We start from the raw sequence: 26938 nt of genomic DNA on the forward strand, positions 1-26938 counted from the left end.
AGTAGTTCTGACTTTTCTGATAACAAGGTGTTGTAATGGATTCACATGTTACCAATAAAGTTGAGTTGTTTTTCTTCTTCTTCTTCCTTATAACCACGAACCTTCCTCGTAATTGCCACCAGCTTTCATTCTTGAATTTTCAATTCGGAAGCATATGAAGTCAATGTAACACTGTCCTATTAATAGTACAAATTCAACTTTAAATGATGTTTTTGTTTAATTTAAAATATATAATATATTTGATATTTTTATTTAATTATATATTTTTTAAAAGGGATAGAGAATTTAAAATTATTCTTTATACTTTTATATATTATATTCTACAAAAGAATAAGAATATAACAGATAAAAGTAAAAAAAAAAAAAAAAAAAAACGAGGCTTGGAGAAAAAGAAAAGTAGAATGTTTGGGTATCACGTAATGCATTTTTGTGAACGAGGGTTGGTGGGAATTTCTCCGTCACTGCCCCTTTACCCTACATCGTCCTCATTTAAAAACTTGTCACATCATGTATATTTTTATTCAAATATATTATGTTTTTCTTTTCCATTTTTTCTATCCAATAATGAGTCACTTTTATATAGTTAGGGAACATTTAATATGCGTTATTATTATAGAAATATATTTTTTAATAAATTATTATTTGATAATAAAGTTGAGTATTGAACAAAAAATAAAGAAACTAAAAAACTTATATAAAAATAATGAAATAAATGAAAATATTAATTTGTTTGAAAGAATTAATGAGAAAGTCTTTTGGTAGGATTTTTTTTTTTTTTGAAACTCCAAAAGTATTTGTTTAAGGACAAATATACAACTTTTAAGGGAGGAGAATATAATTTACTTAAAATTCTAAAACATATTTATAATTTTATAAATATTCATGATTCCTAAAATGCATGTTATTTAAGCAGTATTATTCACAAAAATTTAAAGAGTTAAACATCATATGCACATTATAGATATTTTTTTGACTATTGTATGGGTATATTTCTCCCCTCTTTCTTTATCTCAATTATCCAACTTAAGGAAGAAGTCAAAGGTTTTAAGTAGTTGTTTAAAATAATATTGACTTTGATTTTTATTTTATTTTTTTTGGGAAAAAGGTCCTAATTTGACTGTGATAGTGAAATGTATCCACCGTAAGAAAATCAAGAAAAAAAAATGTACTCTAGATGCTGATGATAGTTATTACTTTTATTAATCAAATAATCATAATTCCGAAACATGATCAATTACTTTTATTAATTGGGGACTAAACAGCCAGAAGAAAAATCGGATTAGAATTACTTAACTACCTTGGAGGCAAAGAAATTTCAAGATTCAAACTTTTCCAACTAGTTTAATATTAAAATATTTGACCAATGTATATTAGTATGAACTAGTTGAACTATATAAGTAGCCAAGGACTAGACATGTTCCCTTCACTAATCTATTTACATTAATTGGCAACTTGGTTAGACTTTCCAGCTGAAATTTTTTTTCATTCGTTCCTCTGTTGATTGCTACGGCTAGTTCTTCATTTTCAAGAAATTGCTTCAGCTTTTGGTTGTAAAAGGTTCATTTCCTCTTCTGCTTTGAATGCATTATGATCAGTTTGATGTAGAACTTGTTGCCATTATCTTATGCTGAAAAGTGAAAACAATATTTTCAAAGTTTCCCTTTGGAAAAAATGACACGAAGTCATCATCTTTTATTCACAAATTCAATGCACATGCAGACACAACAAACCAGGAAAAAGATATGAAGTTACAGTTTGAGAAGCACTATCTTCCTTTATGTTACTCTGACATGAACCTGTAATGCATTTCTTGCAGCTGTTTTCTGTTTACAGTCATTGGTAGAGGGGTTTGTAAGCAAAAGAAGTTTCCATCTAAGAAAATGGCAGGGGATATAAGTTTGAATGGAGATCCTGATAGCATGCAAGATTCAAAGAAGAGTGAGGCCAAAGAAGCCGCCGCCAAAACAGTACCCTTATACAAGCTTTTCTCATTTGCTGATCCTTTAGATCATTTGTTGATGTTTGTGGGGACTGTGGGGGCTATCGGGAATGGAATCTCCATGCCCTTAATGACTTTGATATTTGGAAATATGATCAATGCATTTGGAGGATCCACAAGCACCAAAGAAGTTGTGGATGAAGTCTCCAAGGTATTTCCTCATTAATCCCTTCTACTATTACTAATCCATGTTTGTGAAATATCTAAGGGGAAGTTGGTGAAGCTTTAGAGGAGGGTTTTCTTCTGGTATACATGTTTACTAATAGCATGTTTGAAAACTAAATTTGAATATGCTTAAAAGTCATGTTAACATAGAAGCTATAACTGGTAACGTCGAAGTAAATGTGGATCTGTGGCAGATCAAACGTGAATCCAAACACACTAAGAATTTTTTAGTTCAACTTTAAAGTGAACTTAACTGTCTTAACATTTCACTATGAATTACTGTGTTCAGGTGTCTCTGAATTTTGTGTACTTGGCTGCGGGTACCTTTGTTGCATCACTTCTGCGTAAGTATATCAAATTATCTGTTCTTACAATCTAACTAATTTGTTTGGTTCATCATGACTCAAAAAGAAACCATGTGTGCTGTGTACCAGAGATGACTTGTTGGATGATCACTGGGGAAAGACAGGCTGCAAAAATTAGAGGGTTATACCTTCAAACAATTTTGAGGCAAGATGTCAGCTTCTTTGATAAAGAGACTAATACAGGAGAGGTTGTTGGAAGGATGTCAGGTGACACTGTTCTTATTCAAGATGCCATGGGTGAGAAGGTATTAATGAACCACCATAAAAGTCTAAAAATCATTTTCATTTCATTTTCCTGTAATTTCCCAAAAAAGAAAAGAGTTTAAGGCAAACCTTTGTTTGTTTTTGTGGTTGTTTTTTTCTCTCTTTCATTCCAGGTGGGACAGTTCATACAGCTAATGGCATCTTTCTTTGGAGGCTTTATCATAGCATTCATTAGGGGATGGCTTCTAACTGTTGTGATGCTATCTTGTCTTCCACTTCTTGTTTTGTCTGGGGCTATGATGAGCCTGATTATTACAAAAGCATCATCAAGGGGACAAGCTGCATATTCTACAGCTGCAAGTGTAGTAGAGCAGACACTTGGTTCGATCCGAACTGTATGCACACTGCTAAAATCCAACTCCTGGCTTCTTTTTTTTTTTTTGGGTAGAAGCAGAATATATAAAAATGACCCCTTCATTTCCCTATGCAGGTTGCATCATTCACTGGAGAGAAGCAAGCAATAGCTAAATATGATCACTCTTTAATCAAGGCTTACAAGACTGGAGTGGAAGAGGCACTAGCTTCTGGTTTGGGATTTGGTGCACTCTATTTTGTTATTATCTGCAGTTATGGTTTAGCTGTATGGTATGGTGCAAAAATGATAATAGAGAAAGGATATACGGGAGGAGAGGTTGTGACAATAATTTTTGCTGTATTGACTGGCTCCATGTAAGTTGTGTGTCTTTTCTTCTTTCTTAATATCAGCATATAATTTCTAAACTTTATTCTCTCTCCCTATCCAAGAACTTAAAAGAGATTGACATGAATTATATACTGCTGCCTAACTATATTTCCAATCCCAGGTCTCTTGGGCAGGCATCTCCAAGCTTGAGTGCTTTTGCTGCAGGACAAGCTGCAGCCTTTAAAATGTTTGAAACTATTGAAAGGAAGCCAGAGATTGATGTTTATGACACTACCGGCCGGAAGCTTGATGACATTCGTGGAGATATAGAACTCAAGGAGGTTTGCTTTAGTTATCCTACAAGACCAGATGAGTTGATATTCAATGGATTTTCTCTTTCAATACCAAGTGGCACCACTGTAGCTTTGGTAGGACAAAGTGGGAGTGGGAAATCAACAGTTGTTAGTTTGATAGAGAGATTTTATGATCCACAGTCAGGTGAAGTTCTCATTGACGGTATCAACCTCAAAGAATTTCAACTGAAATGGATTAGACAGAAAATAGGCCTAGTTAGTCAGGAACCAGTTCTCTTTACTTGTAGCATTAAAGAGAATATCGCCTATGGCAAGGATGGTGCAACTGATGAAGAAATCAGAGCTGCAGCAGAATTAGCTAATGCTGCCAAATTTATAGATAAACTACCTCAGGTGTGCTACCAATCCCCGTTTGAATGTAGAAACTGCATAGTAAATTCCTGCTTAACAGTTTGAAATGTTCTCTTACTTTATCAGGATCATCTTTATTTGTATAGTATACAAGACAAATGAAAATTTATTACTGCTATCTTTTTATTGAAAGGTAACTACATCATTAATTTTGTATAATTTATGAAATTAGGGACTAGACACAATGGTTGGTGAGCATGGAACTCAACTCTCTGGGGGTCAAAAACAAAGAGTTGCAATAGCAAGAGCAATTTTGAAAGACCCAAGAATCCTACTTCTGGATGAAGCTTCAAGTGCCCTTGATGCTGAATCTGAGAGAATTGTGCAAGAGGCTTTGGATAGAATAATGATAAACCGAACAACCGTCATTGTAGCCCACCGCTTAAGTACTATACGGAATGCTGATACCATTGCTGTTATTCATCAGGGAAAAATAATTGAAAGAGGTAAACATATTATACAATCATAGAATTCTGTCTTCTCCACAAGTTAAAATTTAAGAAGACTTATAAAACCTATATGTTCATATTATATACCTCATTGCATTATCATACTTTTCAATTGATCAGGGTCATATGATGATCTCACCAAGAATCCTGAAGGAGCCTATAGCCAGCTCATCAGACTACAAGAAATTAAAGGGTCAGAACAGAATGTAGTTGACGGAGACAAGCCAGAGAGTAGCACAGCGCATTCGGGAAGACTATCAAGTCAAAGATCTTCTTTCTTACGATCTATAAGCCAAGAATCATTGGGAGTTGGAAACAGTGGTCGCCATTCATTATCAGCATCATTTGGTGTGCCAACAAGTGTTGGCTTCATAGAACCTGCAAGTGCAGAACCTCAAGATCCTTCTTCAACTGCTCCTTCACCACCAGAAGTGCCACTTTATCGCTTGGCTTATTTAAATAAGCCAGAGACTCCAGTGTTACTCCTGGGGACTATAGCTGCAGTGGTAAATGGAGTAATATTACCTGTTTTTGGGCTCTTGCTTTCCAAAATGATAAGTATTTTCTATGAGCCAGCTCACGAACTTCGCAAAGATTCAAAAGTTTGGGCATTGGTATTTGTTGCGCTTGGTGTAGTATCATTTCTGGTTTTTCCAAGCAGATTCTACCTTTTTGGTGTTGCTGGTGGTAAGTTGATCAAAAGGATCCGGAAAATGTGCTTTGAGAAAGTGATTCACATGGAAGTAAGTTGGTTTGATGAATCTGGGAATTCAAGTGGAGCAATTGGAGCAAGGCTTTCTACTGATGCAGCTTCTGTTCGCACTTTGGTTGGGGATGCACTTGGTTTGCTTGTTCAAAATATTGCTACAGCAATAGCTGGCTTGGTAATTGCTTTTGAATCAAGCTGGCAGCTGGCTCTTATAATCCTTGCTTTGGTGCCTCTGCTAGGATTAAATGGATATGTGCAACTCAAGTTCTTGAAAGGATTCAGTGCAGATGCAAAGGTTTGTTCTTGCCCTTGACTTCCACTAAGCAACACCATTAATATTGTGAATGAATAGTATGAGAATATGTGTTCTCAACCTGAGAGGAGGTTGAGTGATATAATAAGTCTGAATATAAGTAATTAGATCCATTTCTTAGCACATTTGTGGCATCATACTAACAATAGAGAAAACATTACTTTATGAGCAAGGATGAACATGTTTCTAGCACTAGCTCAGGATGCAATTTTTCCTTAACTATGTGTTATGAATACTGATATTCTATTTGCCTAACAGAAACTGTATGAAGAAGCAAGTCAAGTGGCAAATGATGCTGTAGGGAGTATTAGAACAGTTGCCTCTTTCTGTGCTGAAGAGAAGGTGATGGAATTATACCAGGAAAAATGTGAAGGACCAATTAAGACAGGCATAAGGCGGGGGATAATTAGTGGAATTGGTTTTGGATCATCATTCTTTGTGCTGTATGCAGTTTATGCATGCAGCTTTTACGCTGGAGCTCGACTTGTAGAGGATGGAAAATCAACATTCTCAGATGTTTTCCGCGTAAGTTACTCATAACTTGTTCACCAAGTAAAAGATTCTATCATTTTTCTCTTCCCATTGGCTCATTTACTGCTGAGTTATTAATTAATCACCATTTTTCTAGCATTTATTATTTTGTTTCTTGATTTTCAGGTCTTTTTTGCTCTCAGTATGGCAGCTATAGGAATCTCTCAATCTGGCTCTTTGGTGCCTGATTCAACTAAAGCAAAAGGTGCAGCTGCTTCCATATTTGCTATTCTTGACCGAAAATCACACATAGACCCAAGTGATGATTCTGGAATGACATGGGAAGAAGTGAAGGGAGAGATTGAACTTAAACATGTCAGTTTCAAGTATCCTACCAGACCCGATGTTCAAATATTCAGAGATCTTAGCTTAACCATTCGTAGTGGCAAGGTAATTTTCATTTTGTACATTTTGTCTAGTTATCAGTGGACTAATCCAAATTGTTCTTCCTAGTAAGAAATTAACAAATTGATTATAATGATAAAAACAGACAGTTGCACTGGTTGGAGAAAGTGGAAGTGGAAAATCAACAGTGATCTCATTATTACAAAGATTTTATGATCCAGACTCAGGTCAAATTACACTAGATGGTAAAGAAATCCAAAGGATCCAACTTAAATGGCTAAGGCAACAAATGGGTCTGGTAAGTCAAGAGCCTGTACTGTTTAATAACACAATAAGGGCCAATATTGCATATGGAAAGGGTGGAGATGCAACAGAGGCAGAAATTATAGCTGCAGCAGAACTGGCAAATGCACACAAGTTCATTAGTAGTTTGCAGAAGGTAAATTGCAGTGTCCTATTAACTCAATTTATAAGACTAGTACAACCAATGTTTTTAAAATCGGATCAGTCAACCAGTAAAAATCATTCAATTCATTAGATCAACTGTGATTAAATTGGTGTCAAATTTGAAATAGTTACATATATTTTTTTAATATTATATGCTTATTTAGTAATTAACTAATATAAAATTACACAAAATAAAGTAAAAGAACCATATTGCATGTTCTTGATTTACCATAAAAAATATTTGAAACACAAAATGAGAAATATTCAGAAAATATATGATATATGCAGGGTTATGACACGTTAGTAGGGGAGAGAGGAGTTCAATTATCTGGGGGGCAGAAGCAAAGGGTGGCAATTGCAAGAGCCATAGTGAAGAATCCAAAGATATTGCTACTAGATGAAGCAACAAGTGCACTTGATGCTGAGTCCGAAAAAGTGGTTCAAGATGCACTAGACCGTGTTATGGTGGACCGAACCACAATAGTAGTGGCCCATAGATTATCCACAATTAAGGGTGCAGATTTAATTGCTGTAGTTAAAAATGGTGTTATAGCCGAGCAAGGAAAGCATCAAGCTTTACTTAAAAAAGGAGGTAACTATGCTTCATTAGTGGCGTTGCACACAAGTGCCTCTTCATCTTAGTCACATATTCTAGTTTTTCATAATTTTTTCTTGTTTCAAATATTACTTAGCAATCTGTTTCTCTACAAAGAAACTGTGTCAAAATATTGTTTACTTTGTTTCTTTTCTTTTTTTCATTCTTGTTTCTATCATTTTTTGACTTGAAGATCTTTCACAAGAATCGGTTACTAATTTACACATAAATTGAAAAAAAAAACAAACAGAATTAACAAAATATTAGGTTTTGCTTTAAATTCACTTAAGTTATGTTTGATAACACAAAGTAAAAATTGTGAGGTTGTAATTTTTAATTGACTTGTAGCTAAAATCTTATAATTATATAAATAATTTATGAAATTAAACTGTTTAACAAACTAACTCCGCAACTAGCTGATATATGTTAAATAACTTAAAAATATATATAATAATATATTATATCATTAAAAATTATATGAATTAATTTAAATAATTTAATTTTTAATTTTAAAAAATTATATATCTACTTAATTTATTTTTATTTAATAAAATATACTATTAATTATTGATGATAAAAATATTATCATAAAAAAAATCAATTTATTATGAAATGTTTTAACATTAAATTTCTCCTCTATAATAACATATAACCATTACAAACAAAATATTATATTTTATAATTTATTTTTCCTGAAACTATAAAAAATATGACTTAATATGAAAATTTGAATAAACTCTTGCTGTAGTTTTATATAATTCTCACTTTAATTAGAAAAAAAAAATCTTCTCTTACTGAGTTTTAATGCAATTACATTTTAAAAACTCAAACTTAAAATCATTGATTAAATTAAAATAAAAGAAAATGAAATGCGTTGCATAGTTATCTTTATTAAAATCTCAGTATTTTACATTATTTTTGGAATGGAAATGAAATAAAAGAAAAAAAAATACAGAGAGTTAAATTATATATTTAGAGTTGTCTAATGTTTTTTTCTTTTCAGATTTAAGAATCTATAAAGAAAATATATAATATCTCTTTAATTGGTGGGTGGTCAAAGCTATCCTATGAATACACAATTAAGTGATTAACTCTCCATCACAAAACGTATTATAATATACTTAAATGCTAAGTGAAAAGACAAACGTATAGTTTAGACTTAGATTATTGTCTTTTTATCATACATGGTAAAGACCAATTTTCAAGCACGTCACCTTTTTTTTTAAATGTTATAGAAATTGGATCAGTTATTAAATTGATAAAGGTACCAATTCACCTTTCAATAATTCATCCGTAATTAAATTATAATAATTATATATATATATATATATATTTATAATAGCATATATTATATTAAGTAATAAATAGATAATACTAAATACCAAAAAAATTAAGATAAATTATATTTTAAACAAACATAAAATAACCATATTATGTATTTTAAAATAAAAAAAAGTTATAATTTGACCGATTTTATATGGGTTTAACTGGTTACTGCTTGTCCTTTGCAATTTACTCCTTTATAGAGTAAATACATCATTAAAGATTTATTGATCATACACCATCGTCTCATTACAAAGTTTATCATGGAAGAACATAACTTGTTCGGAGCTTATTTTAATGATTTTATTATAATATTTCTTCTCTATCTCAATTTGCCAACAATAAGGAAAAAAAAAGTAGTTTTTTTTTAATAAACGTTCTGTTGAGTCAAACCTTTTTACCAACAAAATTCTTTTAAAGAATTTTTTGAAAAACATTAAAAAATATATTACTAACACTTTTTTAGTTATTTTTTATTTTTAATTCTTTAACCAAACTTTAACATTTGACCTTTTCAAATTACAATTTGACAGTGATTTATATCTAAAGAAAATGATTAAAAAATGTTTCATAAGGTCGATGATTGATGATGAGTAGTTTACTTGATTTTTAATTAAATAATCATAATTTTAACCCAAATAAATCAAATGCTTTGGACTAGAAGACGGCTAAAATAAAATATAATTTTGGAGTGGGATTTAAATAACTTGCGGGATAAGAAATTTGCTGGTTCGAATTTCCACTTTACTTATTTAAATATTTGATTTAATAATGGTGTACAGTGTGAAATACGAACTATTCAAGTTACTAAGAACCATGCATGTTTTCTTCATTAACATGTTCCATTAATTGGATTGCTACGGCTAGTGGTCCATATTCTGTTGCAGTAGAAATTGCTTCAGCTTTTGGTTTAAAGGTTCATCTTTGTCTTATGGTTTTCTTTCTTTCTGATCCTTCTTGTTGGCTTTATTAGTAAAGCATAGCTTTAACTATGGCACTTGTAACTTTGACTCGCTCAACAACTTGACTTAGTTTTTTATTGTTGTTAAGTAGTTGCCATTTTAAGCTGTTTTTCTTCTGCTTAAATAAATTTTGTCAAAGTTGGCTCATGATTTTCTCTGAACCATTAACTTTGGAGAGCACTATTGTTGTGTGTTAGACACATGACTTGAACCTGTAATGCATTTCCTGCATAGAGTGATTACTAAGTAGTAGAGGGGTGTGTAAAGTCTTCATTCAAGAAAATGGGAGATGATATAAGCTTGAATGGAGATTCTAACAGCAACCAAGATTCAAAGAGCAAGGCCAAAGATGAAACTGCCAAAACAGTACCGTTATACAAGCTTTTCTCATTTGCTGATCCTTTGGATCATTTGTTGATGTTAGTGGGGACTGTGGGTGCTATTGGGAATGGAATCTCAGTGCCCTTAATGACTTTAATATTTGGAAATATGATCAATGCATTTGGTGGATCAACAAACTCCAACAAAGTTGTTCATGAAGTTTCCAAGGTAATTCCTCACTAGTCCCTATTATTATTACTAATTCATAATGGTGAAATATCTAAGGCATAACCCTCTAATCCATAACTGTGTTCAGGTTTCTCTGAAATTTGTGTACTTGGCTGCGGGTACCTTTGTTGCATCACTTCTGCGTAAGTATATCAAAATATCTGTTCTTACAATCTAACTAATTTGTTTGGTTCATCATGACTCAAAAAGAAACCATGTGTGCTGTGTACCAGAGTTGACTTGCTGGATGATCACTGGGGAAAGACAGGCTGCAAGAATTAGAGGGTTATACCTTCAAACAATTTTGAGGCAAGATGTCAGCTTCTTTGATAAAGAGACTAATACAGGAGAGGTTATTGGAAGGATGTCAGGTGACACTGTTCTTATTCAAGATGCCATGGGTGAGAAGGTATTAATGAACCTCTGTACAAGTCTTATATCATCACCATTTAGGGTATGTTTGGAAGAGCTTATGGAAATAACTTTATAGTTCACATAAGCTCTTCTCAACTTATTTCAATAAGCTTCCCAGTATAGCTTATCAGAATAAGCTCTTTTCAGCTCATTCCACTAAGTTTCATGGTTAAATTTATAACATAAAACTTCGTATACAAAGAGGTTATTGAATAAGCTTTTAATTAAGTTGTGTTCCCAAATGCACCCTTAGTTTAAGGTCAATTTTGTTTCTTTATTGTTTTTTCCTCCCTTTCATTTCAGGTGGGACAGTTAATACAGTTCGTAGCAACTTTCTTTGGAGGTTTTGCAGTAGCATTCATCAAGGGATGGCTTCTAACTGTTGTCATGCTATCTTGCATTCCGCCTCTTGTCTTGTCTGGTGCTACGATAAGCCTGATTATTGCAAAAGCATCATCCAGGGGACAAGCAGCTTATTCTACAGCAGCTAATGTAGTTGAGCAGACAATTGGTTCTATCCGAACTGTATGCACACTGACAAAAAAGAAATCTTGGCCTTTTCTTATTAATAATGCAATTGCAAAAGTATGCAATGACTACTTCCATTTATCCAATTCAGGTTGCATCATTCACAGGGGAGAAGCAAGCTATAGCTAAATATGATCACTCCTTAATCAAAGCTTACAAGACAGGAGTGCAAGAGGCACTAGCCTCTGGTTTTGGGTTTGGTACTCTCTTTTGTGTCTTTGACTGCTGTTATGGTTTAGCTGTGTGGTTTGGTGCAAAATTGATAATAGAGAAAGGATATACTGGAGGTGATGTTGTGACAGTAATTATTGCTGTATTGAGTGGCTCCACGTAAGTTGTGTGTCTGTTCCTCTTTTTCAATATGAGACTTTAATTTCTAAAACTGATTCCCTCCCACCATCCAAGAACTCAGAAGATAAGAATAGATACTAAATTATCTGTATATTTCCAATCCCAGGTCTCTTGGGCAGGCATCTCCATGCTTGAGTGCATTTGCTGCAGGACAGGCTGCAGCCTTTAAGATGTTCGAAACAATTAAGAGGAAGCCAGAAATTGATGCTTATGACACTACTGGTCGAAAGCTCAATGACATTTGTGGAGATATAGAACTTAGGGAGGTTTGCTTTAGTTATCCTACAAGACCAGATGAGTTGATATTCAATGGATTTTCTCTTTCAATACCAAGTGGCACCACTGCAGCTTTGGTAGGAGAGAGTGGAAGTGGGAAATCAACAGTTGTTAGTTTGATAGAGAGATTTTATGATCCACAGTCAGGTGAAGTTCTCATTGATGGTATCAACCTGAAAGAATTTCAACTGAAATGGATCAGACAGAAAATAGGCCTAGTTAGCCAAGAACCGGTTCTCTTTACTTGTAGCATTAAAGAGAATATTGCCTATGGCAAGGATGGTGCAACTGATGAAGAAATCAGAGCTGCCGCAGAACTAGCTAATGCTGCAAAATTTATAGATAAATTGCCTCATGTGTGCTCTCAAATCCCCGTTTAATGTAGAAACTTCATTGTGAATTCCTGCTGAACAGTTTGAAATGTTCTCTTACTTTATCTGGATCATCTTTATTTGTATAGTATACAAGACAAATGAAAATTTATTACTGCTATCTTTTTATTGAAAGGTAACTACATCATTAATTTTGTATAATTTATGAAATTAGGGACTAGACACAATGGTTGGTGAGCATGGAACTCAACTCTCTGGGGGTCAAAAACAAAGAGTTGCAATAGCAAGAGCAATTTTGAAAGACCCAAGAATCCTACTTCTGGATGAAGCTACAAGTGCCCTTGATGCTGAATCTGAGAGAATTGTGCAAGAGGCTTTGGATAGAATAATGATAAACCGAACAACCGTCATTGTAGCCCACCGCTTAAGTACTATAAGGAATGCTGATATCATTGCTGTTATTCATCAAGGAAAAATAGCTGAAAGAGGTAGACATAACATGATGTAATAGAAATCTAATTTTTCCATGAATCAAAACTCTTGAATGTTTATATAGCTTCTAACATTATTATGTTTTTCAATTGATCAGGTTCACATGCTGAGCTCACCAAGGATCCTGAAGGAGCCTATAGCCAGCTCATTAGACTGCAAGAAATTAAAGGGTCAGAGGAGAATGCTACAAATGATATAGACAAGCTAGAAAGTATAGTGCATTCTGGAAGACAGTCAAGTCAGAGATCTTTCTTACAATCTATAAGCCAAAGGTCATCAGGAGTTGGAAGCAGTGGCCGTCACTCATTCTCAGCATCAAATGGTGTGCCAACAACGGCTGCAGGGGGAGGACCTCATGCTCCTCCTTCAACAGATTCTTCACTGCCGGATGTACCACTATTTCGCCTGGCATATTTAAACAAGCCTGAGATTCCAGTATTACTGTTAGGGACTATAGCTGCAGCAATAAATGGGGTATTATTACCTATTGTTGCAATCTTTCTTTCTAAAATGATAAGTATTTTCTATGAGCCAGCTCATGAACTTCGTAAAGATTCAAAAGATTGGGCATTAAAATTTGTTGCACTTGGTGTGGTATCATTTCTCTTGCCTCCTTGTAGATTCTACCTTTTTGGTGTTGCTGGTGGTAAGTTGATCAAAAGGATCCGGAAAATGTGTTTCAAGAAAGTGGTTCACATGGAAGTAAGTTGGTTTGATGAAGCTGAGCATTCAAGTGGAGCTATTGGAGCAAGGCTCTCTACTGATGCAGCTTCCGTTCGAGCTTTGGTTGGGGATGCACTTGGTTTGCTGGTTCAAAATATTGCTACGGCAATAGCTGCCATGGTAATTGCTTTGAAAGCAAGCTGGCAGCTTGCTCTTGGTATGTTTGCTTTGGCACCTCTATTAGTACTAAATGGATATGTGCAATTCAAGTTTTTGAAAGGATTCAGCGCAGATGCAAAGGTTTGTACTTGACTTCAGGGGAAGTGGAGTGATTTAGATTCATTTCCTTGTGCATTTCATTCTAGTTCTACATTTTTGGCACCATCCTGAGAAGAAATAAAAAATTACTTTATGAGCATGGATCATGCTCATCAGTGTGACAAGCATGTGATCTGAATGTGTTTTTTTGACTTAGCTATATCTTATGAGTATTGATATTCTATTTTCCCAACAGAAATTGTATGAGGAAGCAAGTCAAGTGGCAAATGATGCTGTAGGGAGTATAAGAACTGTTGCTTCTTTCTGTGCTGAAGAGAAGGTTATGGAATTATATCAGAAAAAATGTGATGGACCAATTAAGACAGGCATAAGGAGAGGGATAATAAGTGGGATTGGCTATGGAGCCTCATTCTTCATGCTGTATGCAGTTTATGCAATTGGTTTTTATGCTGGAGCTCAACTTGTAGCGGATGGCAAAACAACATTCTCAGATGTTTTTCGTGTAACTAACTCTCCTAAGTCATTCACCATGTCAAAAATTCCATCACTTTTCTTCTCCTTGTCACAGTTATTGCTGAGTTATTTATTATGCATTGAGATAGGGTGTTTGTGCATGAGGTTTCCTCTATTTTTCTTGCATTGCAGGTCTTTTTTGTTCTCAGCATGGCAGCTTTTGGAATCTCTCAATCTGGATCTTTGATCCCTGATTCAACGAATTCAAAGAGTGCTGCTGCTTCCATATTTGCTATTCTTGATCGAAAGTCACAAATAGATCCAAGTGATGACTCTGGAATGACATTGGAAGAAGTTAAGGGAGAGATTGAATTTAACCATGTCAGTTTCAAGTATCCCACCAGAGCTGATGTTCAAATATTCAGAGATCTTAGCTTGACCATTCATAGTGGCAAGGTTATTTTCTAATTTGTACATATTTTCCTCTAGACTATTCTAAATTATTATTCCTAAGTAAGAAACTAATAGATTATTATCATGATTGAAAAACAGACAGTTGCACTGGTTGGAGAAAGTGGAAGTGGAAAATCAACAATTATCTCATTATTACAAAGATTTTATGACCCAGACTCAGGTCATATTACACTAGATGGTAAGGAAATCCAAAGGATGCAAATTAAATGGCTAAGGCAACAGATGGGTCTGGTAAGCCAAGAGCCTGTGCTGTTTAATGACACCATAAGGGCAAATATTGCATATGGAAAGGGTGGAGATGCAACAGAGGCAGAAATTATAGCGGCAGCAGAACTAGCAAATGCTCACAACTTCATTAGTAGTTTACATAAGGTAAATTTCATAGTGTCCTTTTAACTCAATCTCTCTTGAAAATTAGTGCAAAAATAGTATCTTAAAAATTCTGAATTACTACAAGTTATTTAGACACCATATGAACATAGATCTGAATCATTGAGAACAATGTATTGTATATGCAGGGTTATGACACAACTGTAGGGGAGAGAGGGATTCAACTTTCTGGAGGACAGAAGCAGCGTGTGGCAATTGCACGAGCTATAATGAAGAATCCAAAAATATTACTACTAGATGAAGCTACCAGTGCACTTGATGCTGAGTCTGAAAAATTGGTTCAGGATGCACTAGACCGTGTTATGGTGAACCGAACCACAATAGTAGTGGCTCATAGGTTATCCACTATTAAGGGTGCAGATTTAATTGCAGTTGTTAAAAATGGAATCATAGCAGAAAAGGGAAAGCACGAAACATTACTCAGTGAGGGAGGTGATTATGCTTCCTTAGTAGCATTGCATTCAAGTGCTTCTACATCTTAGACCTCTGCTTTTATCTTAGTTAAATCATATGCCAGTAATTTTGTCCTTCTTAACGATTAGTCAGGTTTAAATACCAGTCTATATCTGTATTCTGTACTCTGCAGGCATTATTATTTATGTGTACAATGTAATATTTTTTCTTGAAAGAATTAGTACAGTGCCATGAAAATGTTTCCTTTGTTTAATTTCTTTCTGATTCAGGAAATGATTCTTATATATCATTCTCATTGGCATCATTTTCTACACCAATGGTGTTAAGGAAATGCACGTTTCAAGTTAGTATATGCCTAACCAGACACGCACTTAGTCCTTAGCTGTAACTGGTAAGTACCAAATAGATGAAGACAACAAAAACAATGCTGAAGTGGTTGGAGATGATACCTAAGCATGTTATTTTTATCACAACATATTAGACAGAAGATGATGTTGCTTTTTATTTGAATTATGAGAAAATCACACCGTACATACAGAGATCAAAATTAAATTTGATTACTTGTTTAGCTTCAATTGGGACCACGCTTCATTTATAATGATCTATTAATTTTCTAATTAAACAATCTGATCATGAAATCATTTTGCCTTTAAGTTTAAGGGATGAATAATTCTAAATCCTCCTACCCTTTTTTTCCTATAAATCCTCATAATTAGTAAATGAAGAAAGTATTTAATATGTTTTATGTTTTTGACATAATAATAAATGAACATTTTCATTTAATACTTATGGAGACATAACAAAGCTCTTATTGAGGTTTGAGACTAATAACGCTCAGGGTTTGTAGCTGCCATTTGGCCCAGAGAAATTTTACACATGGTCAAGTTAGTATACAAGTCCTCATACACGTGAATGCAATGAACAAAGGATAGTAACGGGCAAAGTATATAAAAGGTTCTTGCAAAATTTACTCACAGCATGTAAAATATTTATCCATTAAATGAGAACAGTTATGAAAATGTGAAAATATCCACAAATTTTAATAAAGATGAGTCTAGGTAAGTACTTAAGTATCTATCATGTCTTATATTTTCTCATACACACGTATAAGTACATATGAAGAAGGATTTTTTTATATTAGTGTAAGTCTAAAAAATTTTATACTCGATAGGAGTCTTTCATTTAACTTATATCTAAATCTAACGAGTTATAATTTATTACTTCAATGTAAGTTAAATGAAAGGTTCAAATTCAATATAAGAATTTTTAAATTTACTCCTTTTTCTATATATATATAATATTATTTTAATTATTTTTTTTTAATTTTAAATTTAAAAATTAAAAAAATGTGGTGTATTTTAAAGTTAAATAAGTATTTTTTTATAGGTATTTTTTTTTTCTAAAACAAACATAGATAATAAGTGTAAATATGAATATGCAAATACACATAAGATATATATATGAAAATTAAAGTTCACACGAGTATATATGAAATTGAATATAAATATTTTTATAAAAGTAGACACGAGGATCAATGCTATATTATCTTATCCAATACTTCAAGTTTCTTGAATTAATATTGAATACACTAATGCTAAAATAACATATATGTTGTTTTTAATTTCAATCAATACCTTGTGAAATGCCAATACAATTTATGAGCAAGTCAACACAGCATTAAAGTGGGACATCTGTAAATTACCTTCTACAAATCATGGCTGTATCCAAGTTCCCAGGCAAATGGTATAAGGACAACCCACTGGAGACAATCTACAACTCTTCTCATGTCACTGCATGCTACTTTTCTACCCTTTAAAGATACTAGACATAGATGTTATATTATTTTATGAAAAAGATGGTACGTTATAAATATGAATCTGTATTTATATACATGGATGTAGCCGTGTATGATTAGGAAAATAGGTGCCCTTATGATTAAAAAATGATATTTGGAATAAGACATCATAAAGATAAATTCTATTTAGCGAACATCATGCGGTCCCCAAGCTTCTTGAGTCAAATAAATAGCAAAGGACGAAAATAAAAACAATGAAACTAGATATTAATTTTTTGGGTTGTTAAACCAATAATGCTTTTGTCCTTTCGTAGGACTTTATTCAATTATATTAACTTTATCATAAATAAATGGGCATCGAGGCAATAGAGGTTAAACTGCAATAATCTAGAGATTCTGCTTAGGTATAGGTATAATGTATTATATAGGTTTCAGAAGGGAAAGAAGAACAAATTTTCAAGCAAAAAATACGAACAATCTGAGTTTTCAATTTAATCTTGTGCTAGCACGAACTTCTTAGCAAAATAGGTCAAAGACTACTTCATTTCATTTTCAAGAATCATTAATCAAGATTAACTTTTTCTCTGGTCTAATCTTGCGTATAGAATATTTTTAGTTGAAGAAGAGAAAACAAAAATTAATGATCTATATAATTTTGCGTATAGATTATATAGATCATTAATCAAGATTTATTGTTATTATTAAGACATGCAACAATGCACTTATTTCCTACTTTTTAATTAAAATTTACTATTTATTAATTTTTTCAATTAGTAACTTTACAAGATCCATAACATTTAAGGAGAATGCAGGCGAATAGATTTCACATAGTAAAATGCTAATAAATTTTATTAACCATGGTCTTGAGAGTCATTGTTAAAGAATTGATAAAAATAAAAATATTAAAAGCATAATAAAAATGAATTATTAATATTAAATAATATATTTTTTAACATTTTTTTCTTTAACTATAACCTTAAAAACAAAAATTAACATTTAAAATTTAATAATAAAAGATTGTTACCAATATTCTCTTTTCAGTATACCGCTCTTTATCTATTCCAACTCTCTGAGTTCTAAAATAAAAATTACAACTTGTTACATAAGAGACTAAGAGTTAAGACTCATAGTATGAGTTATATGAATTTCACTCGATAATGAAGAAGAATATATTCTTAGAATTTATTTTAATAATACTAAATAAAAATAATTTTAAAAAAATCATATATTAAATATTTTACTTTGAGTTAAATATTTTTAAAAATACTTGGCATTTGAAAGGTATACATTAGATCACAAATAATCCGATTTGAGGAAGTGAACTCGTATAGGGGGACACAAGTCTATTTATTTATTTTGTGGAAATCAAGTTCTTTACCACCTAAACAAACATGGGTTTAGTGTTTTTTTTAATACGTGTAATATGATAGTTGATAAAAAATAAATAAAAAAATATTAACCTTAAAACTGAAAATAAGTAACTAAAAATAATAAATTTTTATTACAAACATTTATTATCTTGAGAATATATAAGTATAATAAATATTATACTTTAATTAAAAATTAATATTTTTAAGTATATAAAATCAATCCAAGTGTTGAGGTTAGAAAATCTAATAAATAAATAGTAAATTTTATTAAAAATTGTAGTATTTATTAGCATCATATATAAATTATTATCTAGAAAAATACTTATTTTATTCTTAATAGCTTCTTTTAACATTATTCATGTTCTTAAACTTAATTCTATGACGATTATTGTCTCCGCGTGTAATATTTTTTTATGTTATTAATAAATGCAATACTCCGAAATAGATATAAACCTTTCATATATATATATCAAAGAATTCTTGTGGTTCTGATGAATTTAAACCGTTGATAAATCATTAGCTTTGGTAATGGGCATCTAATTCTGTTCTGTTCTTTTGCTTTATCTCGTGATGTAAAGATAACCAGAGTTAGCTTGCAATGCTATGCTACTACTGCCAACTGGTTTTCCTCAATCTCATAGTTTTCCTTCATTCTTCTGTCATTTTTAGTGCTAGTTTGCCATCATTCTGAGGAGAGAAGAGCACTTGTACCTCAAGTTTGCATAAAGGTTTGTTTTTTATTTTTACTTTTATTAGAAAATAACAATGACAACTACACATAAAGGTTTGTTTTAATTTTTAATATATGGTTATGTTTTGAATGTGCTTTGATCACTCATGTTGGTTTTGCATGTATACCTTGCATCTAAGTTTTGTCTCTGGCCTATCCTTGTTTCCCTGCTATGTTTTTTCTGTCACATTCTTCGGTCTTCTCTATTGTTGAGTTTGGTTAAGTCAACTACTTTCCATTTTACATAGCTATTTTAGTTTTTAACATCTAAGTGGTAATGATTGATAATGAGAGTTGCTAACTCAAGCCAGTGATCCTTCTTCAGCAGATTTTATTTATTTTATTTTGTTGGTTCTTGTAAGTTTTAACCAGCATAGATTTTCCTGCAGCTGCTTGGATGCAGATATTACTTCAACTCAGATGACAGGATCAACTAGTCATTAACCGGTTCTAGGTCCTGAAAGTACCGAATAAATGGCTGGAAGGCAAAAGGATTCCAAGAACAACAAGGTGAAGGATGAAGGAAACAAAACAGTACCCTATTACAAGCTTTTCTCCTTTGCAGACTCTTGGGATCATCTACTGATGTTTCTTGGAGCAATTAGCGCTGTTGGGAACGGAATAAGCATGCCTCTAATGAGTATAATCATTGGAGATGCAATTGATGCTTTTGGAGGAAATGTTGACAATAAACAAGTAGTTCATGAAGTTTCCAAGGTAATTGTCTAGCACCTCTTCATTAGTAGTCTATTTTGAGAAATATCTACAGGGAGGAAGATATGATAATAGTGTGACATGGAATGGTTTGAAGTTTTCTTTTTTCTTTTGTCCACTCACGTTGTTTAATAGAGAGTGAAAACGTGCAAAATAATTTTACTTTCATGCTGTGAGAGGAAGCATAAGCACTTGCATGGTTTGCTGAAAATGAGATGTACATTACTCCACTTTTAATTGTCTCACATTTTTTGTTAGTGTCAGTGAATCTATTGTGTAATAAGCCTCTGTGTATCTGATTCCACAAGAACGAAGTTAGAAACGAACTAATTGGATTTGAAATTCTCCACATTTTCATAACCCATCAAGCTTTGTTTCATGCTCAGGTATCTCTGAAGTTTGCATGCATAGGTGCGGGTGCCTTTCTTGCAGCATTTTTGCGTAAGCATGCCAAATTCTCTGCTGATTATGCTTACTATATAACTAGGAATGTAATTTTGCTTAATATAACAATAACAATACAAGAGTTACACATACGTGTAATCTTCCAGAGTTGGCTTGCTGGGTGATCACTGGGGAGAGACAAGCTGCAAGAATACGAGGCTTATATCTTAAAGCAATTTTGAGGCAAGATATCAGTTTCTTTGACAAGGAAACGAACAGTGGTGAGGTTGTTGGAAGGATGTCAGGTGACACAGTTCTTATTCAAGAAGCCATGGGGGAGAAGGTATTAATAGTCAAAGGACACTTTCCAAGTCCCAATCATTACCATTTCATCAAACTATGATAAACTAAACCTTAAATTAACTTTTTAATTCTCCTTTTGGGTTATATCTCAGGTAGGAAAATTCATACAGTATTTGGCATGTTTCTTAGGATCTATAGTCATAGCATTCATCAAGGGTTGGCTTCTTACCCTTGTTCTTCTATCTTCTGTTCCGCTTCTTGTCCTTTCTGGTTCTGTAATGAGCTTTGCTTTTGCAAAGATGGCATCCCGTGGACAAGCAGCTTATTCTGAAGCAGCAACAGTAGTGGAGAGGACAATTGGTTCAATTCGAACTGTATGCCAATCTTTAGAATGAACTTTCATTGTTTTTCTTGTTCATGTTGCTAGAGAGTAGTATATAAAAGATAAATATTCCTCCGATGCAGGTTGCATCATTTACGGGCGAGAAGCAAGCTATAGCTCAATATAATCAATACTTAACTAAAGCTTACAGAACTGGAGTGCAAGAGGGTGTGGCTGGTGGTTTAGGCTTCGGTACAGTTCGTTTACTTGTTTACTGCAGTTATGGCTTGGCTGTATGGTTTGGAGGGAAGATGGTAGTAGAAAAAGGTTATACAGGAGGACAAGTCATAAGTGTATTTTTTGCATTATTGAGTGGTTCCATGTAAGTTAGTTTCTGATTTACTATCTATATTGTGGATGCATTAATCCATATCTTACAATCTCTCTCCCAAGAATGGTGAGAAAATTTGATACACATTTCCTGGCCAATGTTATTTTCCAGTTCTCTGGGGCAGGCATCTCCAAGCTTAACTGCATTTGCTGCAGGACAAGCTGCAGCCTTTAAAATGTTTGAAACGATACAGAGACAGCCAGATATTGATGCTTATAACACTGCAGGACAACAGCTACATGATATTTCTGGAAATATAGAACTTAGGGAGGTTTGCTTTAGTTATCCTTCAAGACCTGATGAACAGATATTTAATGGATTTTCAATTTCAATATCAAGTGGCACTACTGCAGCTTTGGTAGGTCAAAGTGGGAGTGGGAAATCAACAGTTATTAGTTTAATCGAGAGATTTTATGATCCACAAGCTGGTGAAGTTCTCATTGATGGTATCAACCTCAGAGAATTTCAATTGAAATGGATCAGACAGAAAATAGGCCTGGTCAGCCAGGAACCAGTTCTCTTTACTTGTAGCATTAAAGAGAATATCGCCTATGGCAAGGATGGTGCAACTGATGAAGAAATCAGCACTGCAGCTGAACTTGCTAATGCTGCTAAATTCATAGATAAATTTCCCCATGTGAGCTCACAATTCATCATTCAACTTTTAAAATTTGCAATTTGTGTATGTGTGTTCAGTAAAAGGTCATTTTACCTCATGACTTTTGTAAAATTATGAAATTAGGGACTTGACACGATGGTTGGCGAACATGGAACTCAGCTCTCTGGAGGTCAAAAGCAAAGAATAGCTATAGCAAGAGCAATTCTGAAGGACCCAAGAATTCTCCTCCTTGATGAAGCTACAAGTGCTCTTGATGCAGAATCAGAGAAAGTGGTGCAAGAGACATTAGACAGGGTTATGATAAACCGAACAACTGTCATTGTAGCCCACCGCCTAAGCACAATAAGGAATGCTGATATTATTGCAGTTATTCATCAAGGAAAAGTAGTAGAAAAAGGTTTACATACTATGTTGCCACTTGCCACAGATATGAAACTCAATTTAACAATCTCCTCTCAAATCGTTCTCTCCCCACACACTCACGCATGTCTTAATTTCACTTTGAAATGTACATTGCAGCATTCTTATCTCTTTCAACTAATTAGGTACACATGCTGACCTCACCAAAGAACCTGATGGAGCTTTTAGCCAGCTCATTAAATTGCAAGAAATTAGAAGGGAATCAGACCAGCAAGTTGCAAAGGACTCAGGCAGGCCAGAAAGTTTTGTAGATTCTGAACAACAATCAAGCCAACGGTTTTCTTTCCCTCAATCCTTAAGCCGGGGATCATCTGGAGCAGGAAACAGCAGTCGTCACTCATTCAGAATGTCAAGTACTATGCCTGCCCCTCAAGGTCTCTTGGAAACGTCAGAAGGAGGACATGAAGTCCTTCCTTCAGCAGCATTACATAAACCTCAAGAAGTTTCATTTCTCCGCCTTGCGCGTCTTAACAAGCCTGAAATCCCAGTGTTAATCTTAGGGACTCTAGCAGCAGCAGTAACTGGGGCAACACTACCTACTGTGGGGCTCCTTCTCTCCAATATGATACATACTTTCTTTGAGCCTGCAGATGAAATCCGTAAAGACTCAAAGTTCTGGGCATTAATATTTGTTGCCCTTGGTGTGGGTTCCTTCATATTTCAACCATTGAGGTCTTACTTTTTTGCTGTTGCTGGTTCTAAGTTGATAAAAAGGATCCGGCTAATGTGTTTTGAGAAAATCATTCACATGGAAATAGGATGGTTTGATAAAGCTGAGCATTCAAGTGGAGCACTTGGCGCAAGGCTGTCAATTGACGCGGCTTCTATTCGAACTTTGGTTGGGGATGCACTTGGTCTGATGGTTCAAGACATTGCTACAGCAATTACAGCCTTGGCAATTGCCTTTGAGGCAAACTGGCAGCTTTCTCTCATTGTTCTAGTGTTGGTACCTTTGGTTTTAGTAAATGGACATGTGCAAATGAGATCCATGCAAGGATTTAGCGCAGATGCAAAGGTTTGTCCCTTACTGAAACTATTGACTACTAGCATGAACTTTATGAAGTTATCAAATTTCAGACTTAGTGTGAAACGGGCGATTGGAAACTTTGGATGTAAATATTACCTAAATACAGGTAATCAAACAAAGATTATCAAAATCCATTTGATTGCATGTATATTTTTATTGGGCCAGATCCAAAGGTGAGACTCCAATAGAAAGGATAAGTTTTTGTATGTATCAATTTTGTTTATGCTGCATTACTTTTTAACAGGATAAACTACTTTATGAGGATGAATCAACTGTGTTTCAATCATGATCTCAACTTTCCATAAATCTTTCTTTGTATTTAATCAGTAAATGTTTATTTCTGCTTGTAATTAACACTAATATCCATTTGACCAAAGTTATTGTGCTCTATATGCTCCATAGAAACTATATGAGGAAGCAAGCCATGTAGCAAATGATGCAGTAGGGAATATCCGAACAGTTGCTGCTTTCTGTGCTGAAGAGAAGGTGATGGAATTATATCAGAAGAAATGTGTAGGACCAATCCAGACAGGTATAAGGCAAGGTTTAGTCAGCGGAATTGGTTTTGGGTTATCAATCTTCTTCCTGTTCTCTGTCTATGCATGCAGTTTTTATGCTGGAGCCCGACTTGTTGAGAAAGGCAAAATGTCTATTTCGGAGGTTTTCCGTGTAAGTTCAATCCTATCTTTGTCACTTTGTTAGTGACAAAGCACAAGCTAGTGTCTCGAATAAATTAATTTTTTTCCTTTTATAAATAGCACAATACAAATACTGTAAGAGCTAAGTTCATCACATTCCTTTTAGCATTGAATATTTCATTTCCTAATTTTCAGGTATTTTTTACTCTCACAATGGCAGCTGTAGCAATGTCACAATCTGGCTTCATGTCCCCAGCTGCAAGTAGAGCAAAAAGTTCTGCCACTTCTATATTTGAAATTCTTGATAAAAAATCGAAAATAGACCCCAGTGATGAGTCTGGAATGACATTACAAGATGTGAAAGGGAATATTGAGTTCCACCATGTCACTTTCAAGTATCCAACCAGGCCCAATGTTCATATATTCAAAGATCTTTCCTTGACCATTCACGCAGGAGAGGTAACTTACCAACTGATACATTGGTTTAATTTGATGCATATTTCCTTCAGAGAACCCATTAAGGGAGAATCTAAGAGTTTGATTATCCTGACGGTAATCAGACAGTTGCTCTAGTTGGAGAAAGTGGAAGCGGAAAGTCAACAGTGATCTCATTGTTGCAAAGATTTTATGATCCAGATTCAGGTGAGATCACACTGGATGGAACAGAAATCCAAAAGCTACAACTCAAGTGGTTTAGGCAGCAAATGGGGCTTGTAAGCCAAGAGCCTATGTTGTTTAATGACACCATCCGAGCCAATATTGCATATGGAAAAGGTGGAAATGCAACTGAGGCTGAAATTATAGCTGCAGCAGAGTTGGCTAATGCTCACAAGTTTATTAGCAGTTTGCAGCAGGTAAACTCCACACAGTATTCAATATTGCAAAATTTTGGGTTACTAGCTTCTAAATCTAAACACGAAGCACCATATGAATAAGGTTCTTAATTCTAGATAACGAACGCGCACAGGGTTACGATACAGTCGTAGGGGAGAGAGGGACTCAACTATCTGGAGGGCAGAAGCAGAGGGTGGCAATTGCAAGAGCCATTGTGAAGAGTCCGAAAATATTACTGCTAGATGAAGCCACAAGTGCACTTGATGCTGAGTCTGAAAGAGTGGTTCAGGATGCACTTGACCATGTGAGGGTGGACAGAACCACCATTGTGGTGGCACACAGGTTATCCACCATAAGAGATGCAGATTCAATTGCAGTGATTCAAAATGGAGTCATTGCAGAGAAAGGAAAGCATGACACTTTGCTCAATAAAGGGGGTGCATATGCGTCCTTGGTAGCACTACACATGACTGCTTCTTCATCTTAGGCCCTTTCATCTCCATGCATCTATTGTATCATGTGATGGTTTCTTAATCTCTTTTTTAAGGCATTATTGCTTTGTAACGAAACTTTCTAAATATTTGATTACCCATTTCTAATGAATCTGAAGGTTTCACATGATGTTAAGCAGTATGCTGAAATGAAATTACAATTTACAAATCAATAAAAATGGAAAGTAATACTTACCTTGTGACATTAATTACCTCTGAAGATCTCACAGAAGCATCCAAGTACACTGTGCATGTCCAATAGCATGTGTCTGTTCGAGTTAGCCACAAATCAAGGATCATTTTGGTAAAGCAAATCGAATATCAGTTTGGAAAAAGTTCATCAAAGAAGAAGAATATATTATCTGCCTAGACCAGTAAAATTGGACTCTTATAAATTATATTCCATTCCTAAAATATAACTGTCATTATTTCAAGGAGTCTTTAGCTTCACTTTAGGTTCACAATCCTAACATTTATTATCATTAATTTTAAAAAAAAAAACCTAATTTTTACAACTGCCAAATAAAATGGTGTTTGTTCCACATCCTAAATAATCAGAGGAAGCCCTAACACGAATCACGATATGACTACAAATTTAGGGTTTTCTTCCAAAATTCCAAATCCTTTAAACCGTCAGAGATTAACTTCTGCTAGACTTAGTCCAGTCAGAGGAATCCTTGATTTCAGCAACCACACCTTTTTTTTTTTCACTTTAAATAAATTTTTAATAAATAATTATAAATATATTGTATGACTATTTTTAAATATAATAAATTTTATATATTTTTAAAACGTAAATATTATAATTATTAATAATAAATACTATATTATACTAAATCAAATTAAACAATTATTTATATCTGAATTCATATTCGGGGTAGCAATATTTATCCTCTCTCTATGAATACTTGAAATGAAAACCTATACCAGGACCATTCATACTCTACTTACACTTACATATTATTTTATATCTAGATTATGAATATTCTAAACAAATTATGTAATTAAATTCAAATCAAACTTCAAAATAAAGTAATTAATTACACACCAATATTGTATACATAAAGTGTTTGAAACAACTAAAACAATTTAAATAATTTCAATTCAACGTAACAAAATTAGAAAATAACTTCTTCGTAAACTTGTAATTTCAATTTTTTCACTCTCTAAAATCTACCAAAAAATTAAATATTATGTTATACAAAAAGATAATTTTAAAATAAAGTAAATGTTAACTAACACTCTAACACATTCATCAAAGAATTAAAAATATGAATATTTAAAAATAAATTTGAACTCAACCTCAATTAAAATATGAGAATATATATTGAAATAAGATTGATTTAACTTATTTATAAACAAAATATAATAAAATTAATTATAAAATTAATAAAATGTAAACTAAAATTAAGTTATACTTTATAAAATATATAATATTAATATAATATCTTAATTTTAAATTAATAGTCAG

General features: G+C 33.5%; 3 protein-coding genes across 4 annotated transcripts; all 3 read left to right on the forward strand.

Annotated features, from left to right (window-relative positions):
• Positions 1-1438: 1438 nt before the first annotated feature.
• On the forward strand, positions 1439-7676 carry LOC113848260 (ABC transporter B family member 11-like). Its single transcript, XM_027477707.1, has 13 exons — positions 1439-1557; positions 1817-2150; positions 2454-2508; positions 2599-2774; positions 2907-3128; positions 3224-3462; positions 3597-4122; positions 4313-4586; positions 4710-5593; positions 5870-6136; positions 6269-6532; positions 6633-6926; positions 7223-7676. The coding sequence occupies exons 2-13, from the start codon at positions 1881-1883 to the stop codon at positions 7574-7576; spliced, it is 3825 nt and encodes a 1274-aa protein (XP_027333508.1). The 5' UTR covers positions 1439-1557; positions 1817-1880; the 3' UTR covers positions 7577-7676.
• A 2420-nt stretch (positions 7677-10096) lies between these two features.
• On the forward strand, positions 10097-15497 carry LOC113874703 (ABC transporter B family member 11-like). Its single transcript, XM_027512917.1, has 12 exons — positions 10097-10363; positions 10452-10506; positions 10597-10772; positions 11081-11302; positions 11397-11635; positions 11763-12288; positions 12479-12752; positions 12854-13719; positions 13934-14200; positions 14344-14607; positions 14704-14997; positions 15144-15497. Exons 1-12 carry the CDS (start codon positions 10097-10099, stop codon positions 15495-15497), a joined length of 3804 nt encoding a protein of 1267 aa, XP_027368718.1.
• Positions 15498-19199: 3702 nt separating this feature from the next.
• Positions 19200-25633, forward strand: LOC113848073 (ABC transporter B family member 4-like). Of its 2 annotated transcripts, XM_027477452.1 has the most exons (13): positions 19200-19322; positions 19714-20041; positions 20425-20479; positions 20590-20765; positions 20878-21099; positions 21191-21429; positions 21550-22075; positions 22181-22454; positions 22603-23492; positions 23907-24173; positions 24338-24601; positions 24703-24996; positions 25110-25633. In XM_027477452.1, exons 2-13 carry the CDS (start codon positions 19799-19801, stop codon positions 25461-25463), a joined length of 3804 nt encoding a protein of 1267 aa, XP_027333253.1. In that variant the 5' UTR covers positions 19200-19322; positions 19714-19798; the 3' UTR covers positions 25464-25633. The 2 variants fall into 2 exon arrangements, with proteins under 2 accessions (XP_027333253.1, XP_027333252.1); XM_027477451.1 differs by lacking the exons at positions 24703-24996; positions 25110-25633 and having other exon boundaries at positions 24363-24471.
• Positions 25634-26938: the final 1305 nt, after the last annotated feature.

The sequence above is a fragment of the Abrus precatorius genome, unplaced genomic scaffold, assembly GCF_003935025.1.
Source record: "Abrus precatorius isolate BTA unplaced genomic scaffold, Abrus_2018 Scaffold8, whole genome shotgun sequence".
NCBI classification, from domain to species: Eukaryota; Viridiplantae; Streptophyta; class Magnoliopsida; order Fabales; family Fabaceae; genus Abrus; species Abrus precatorius.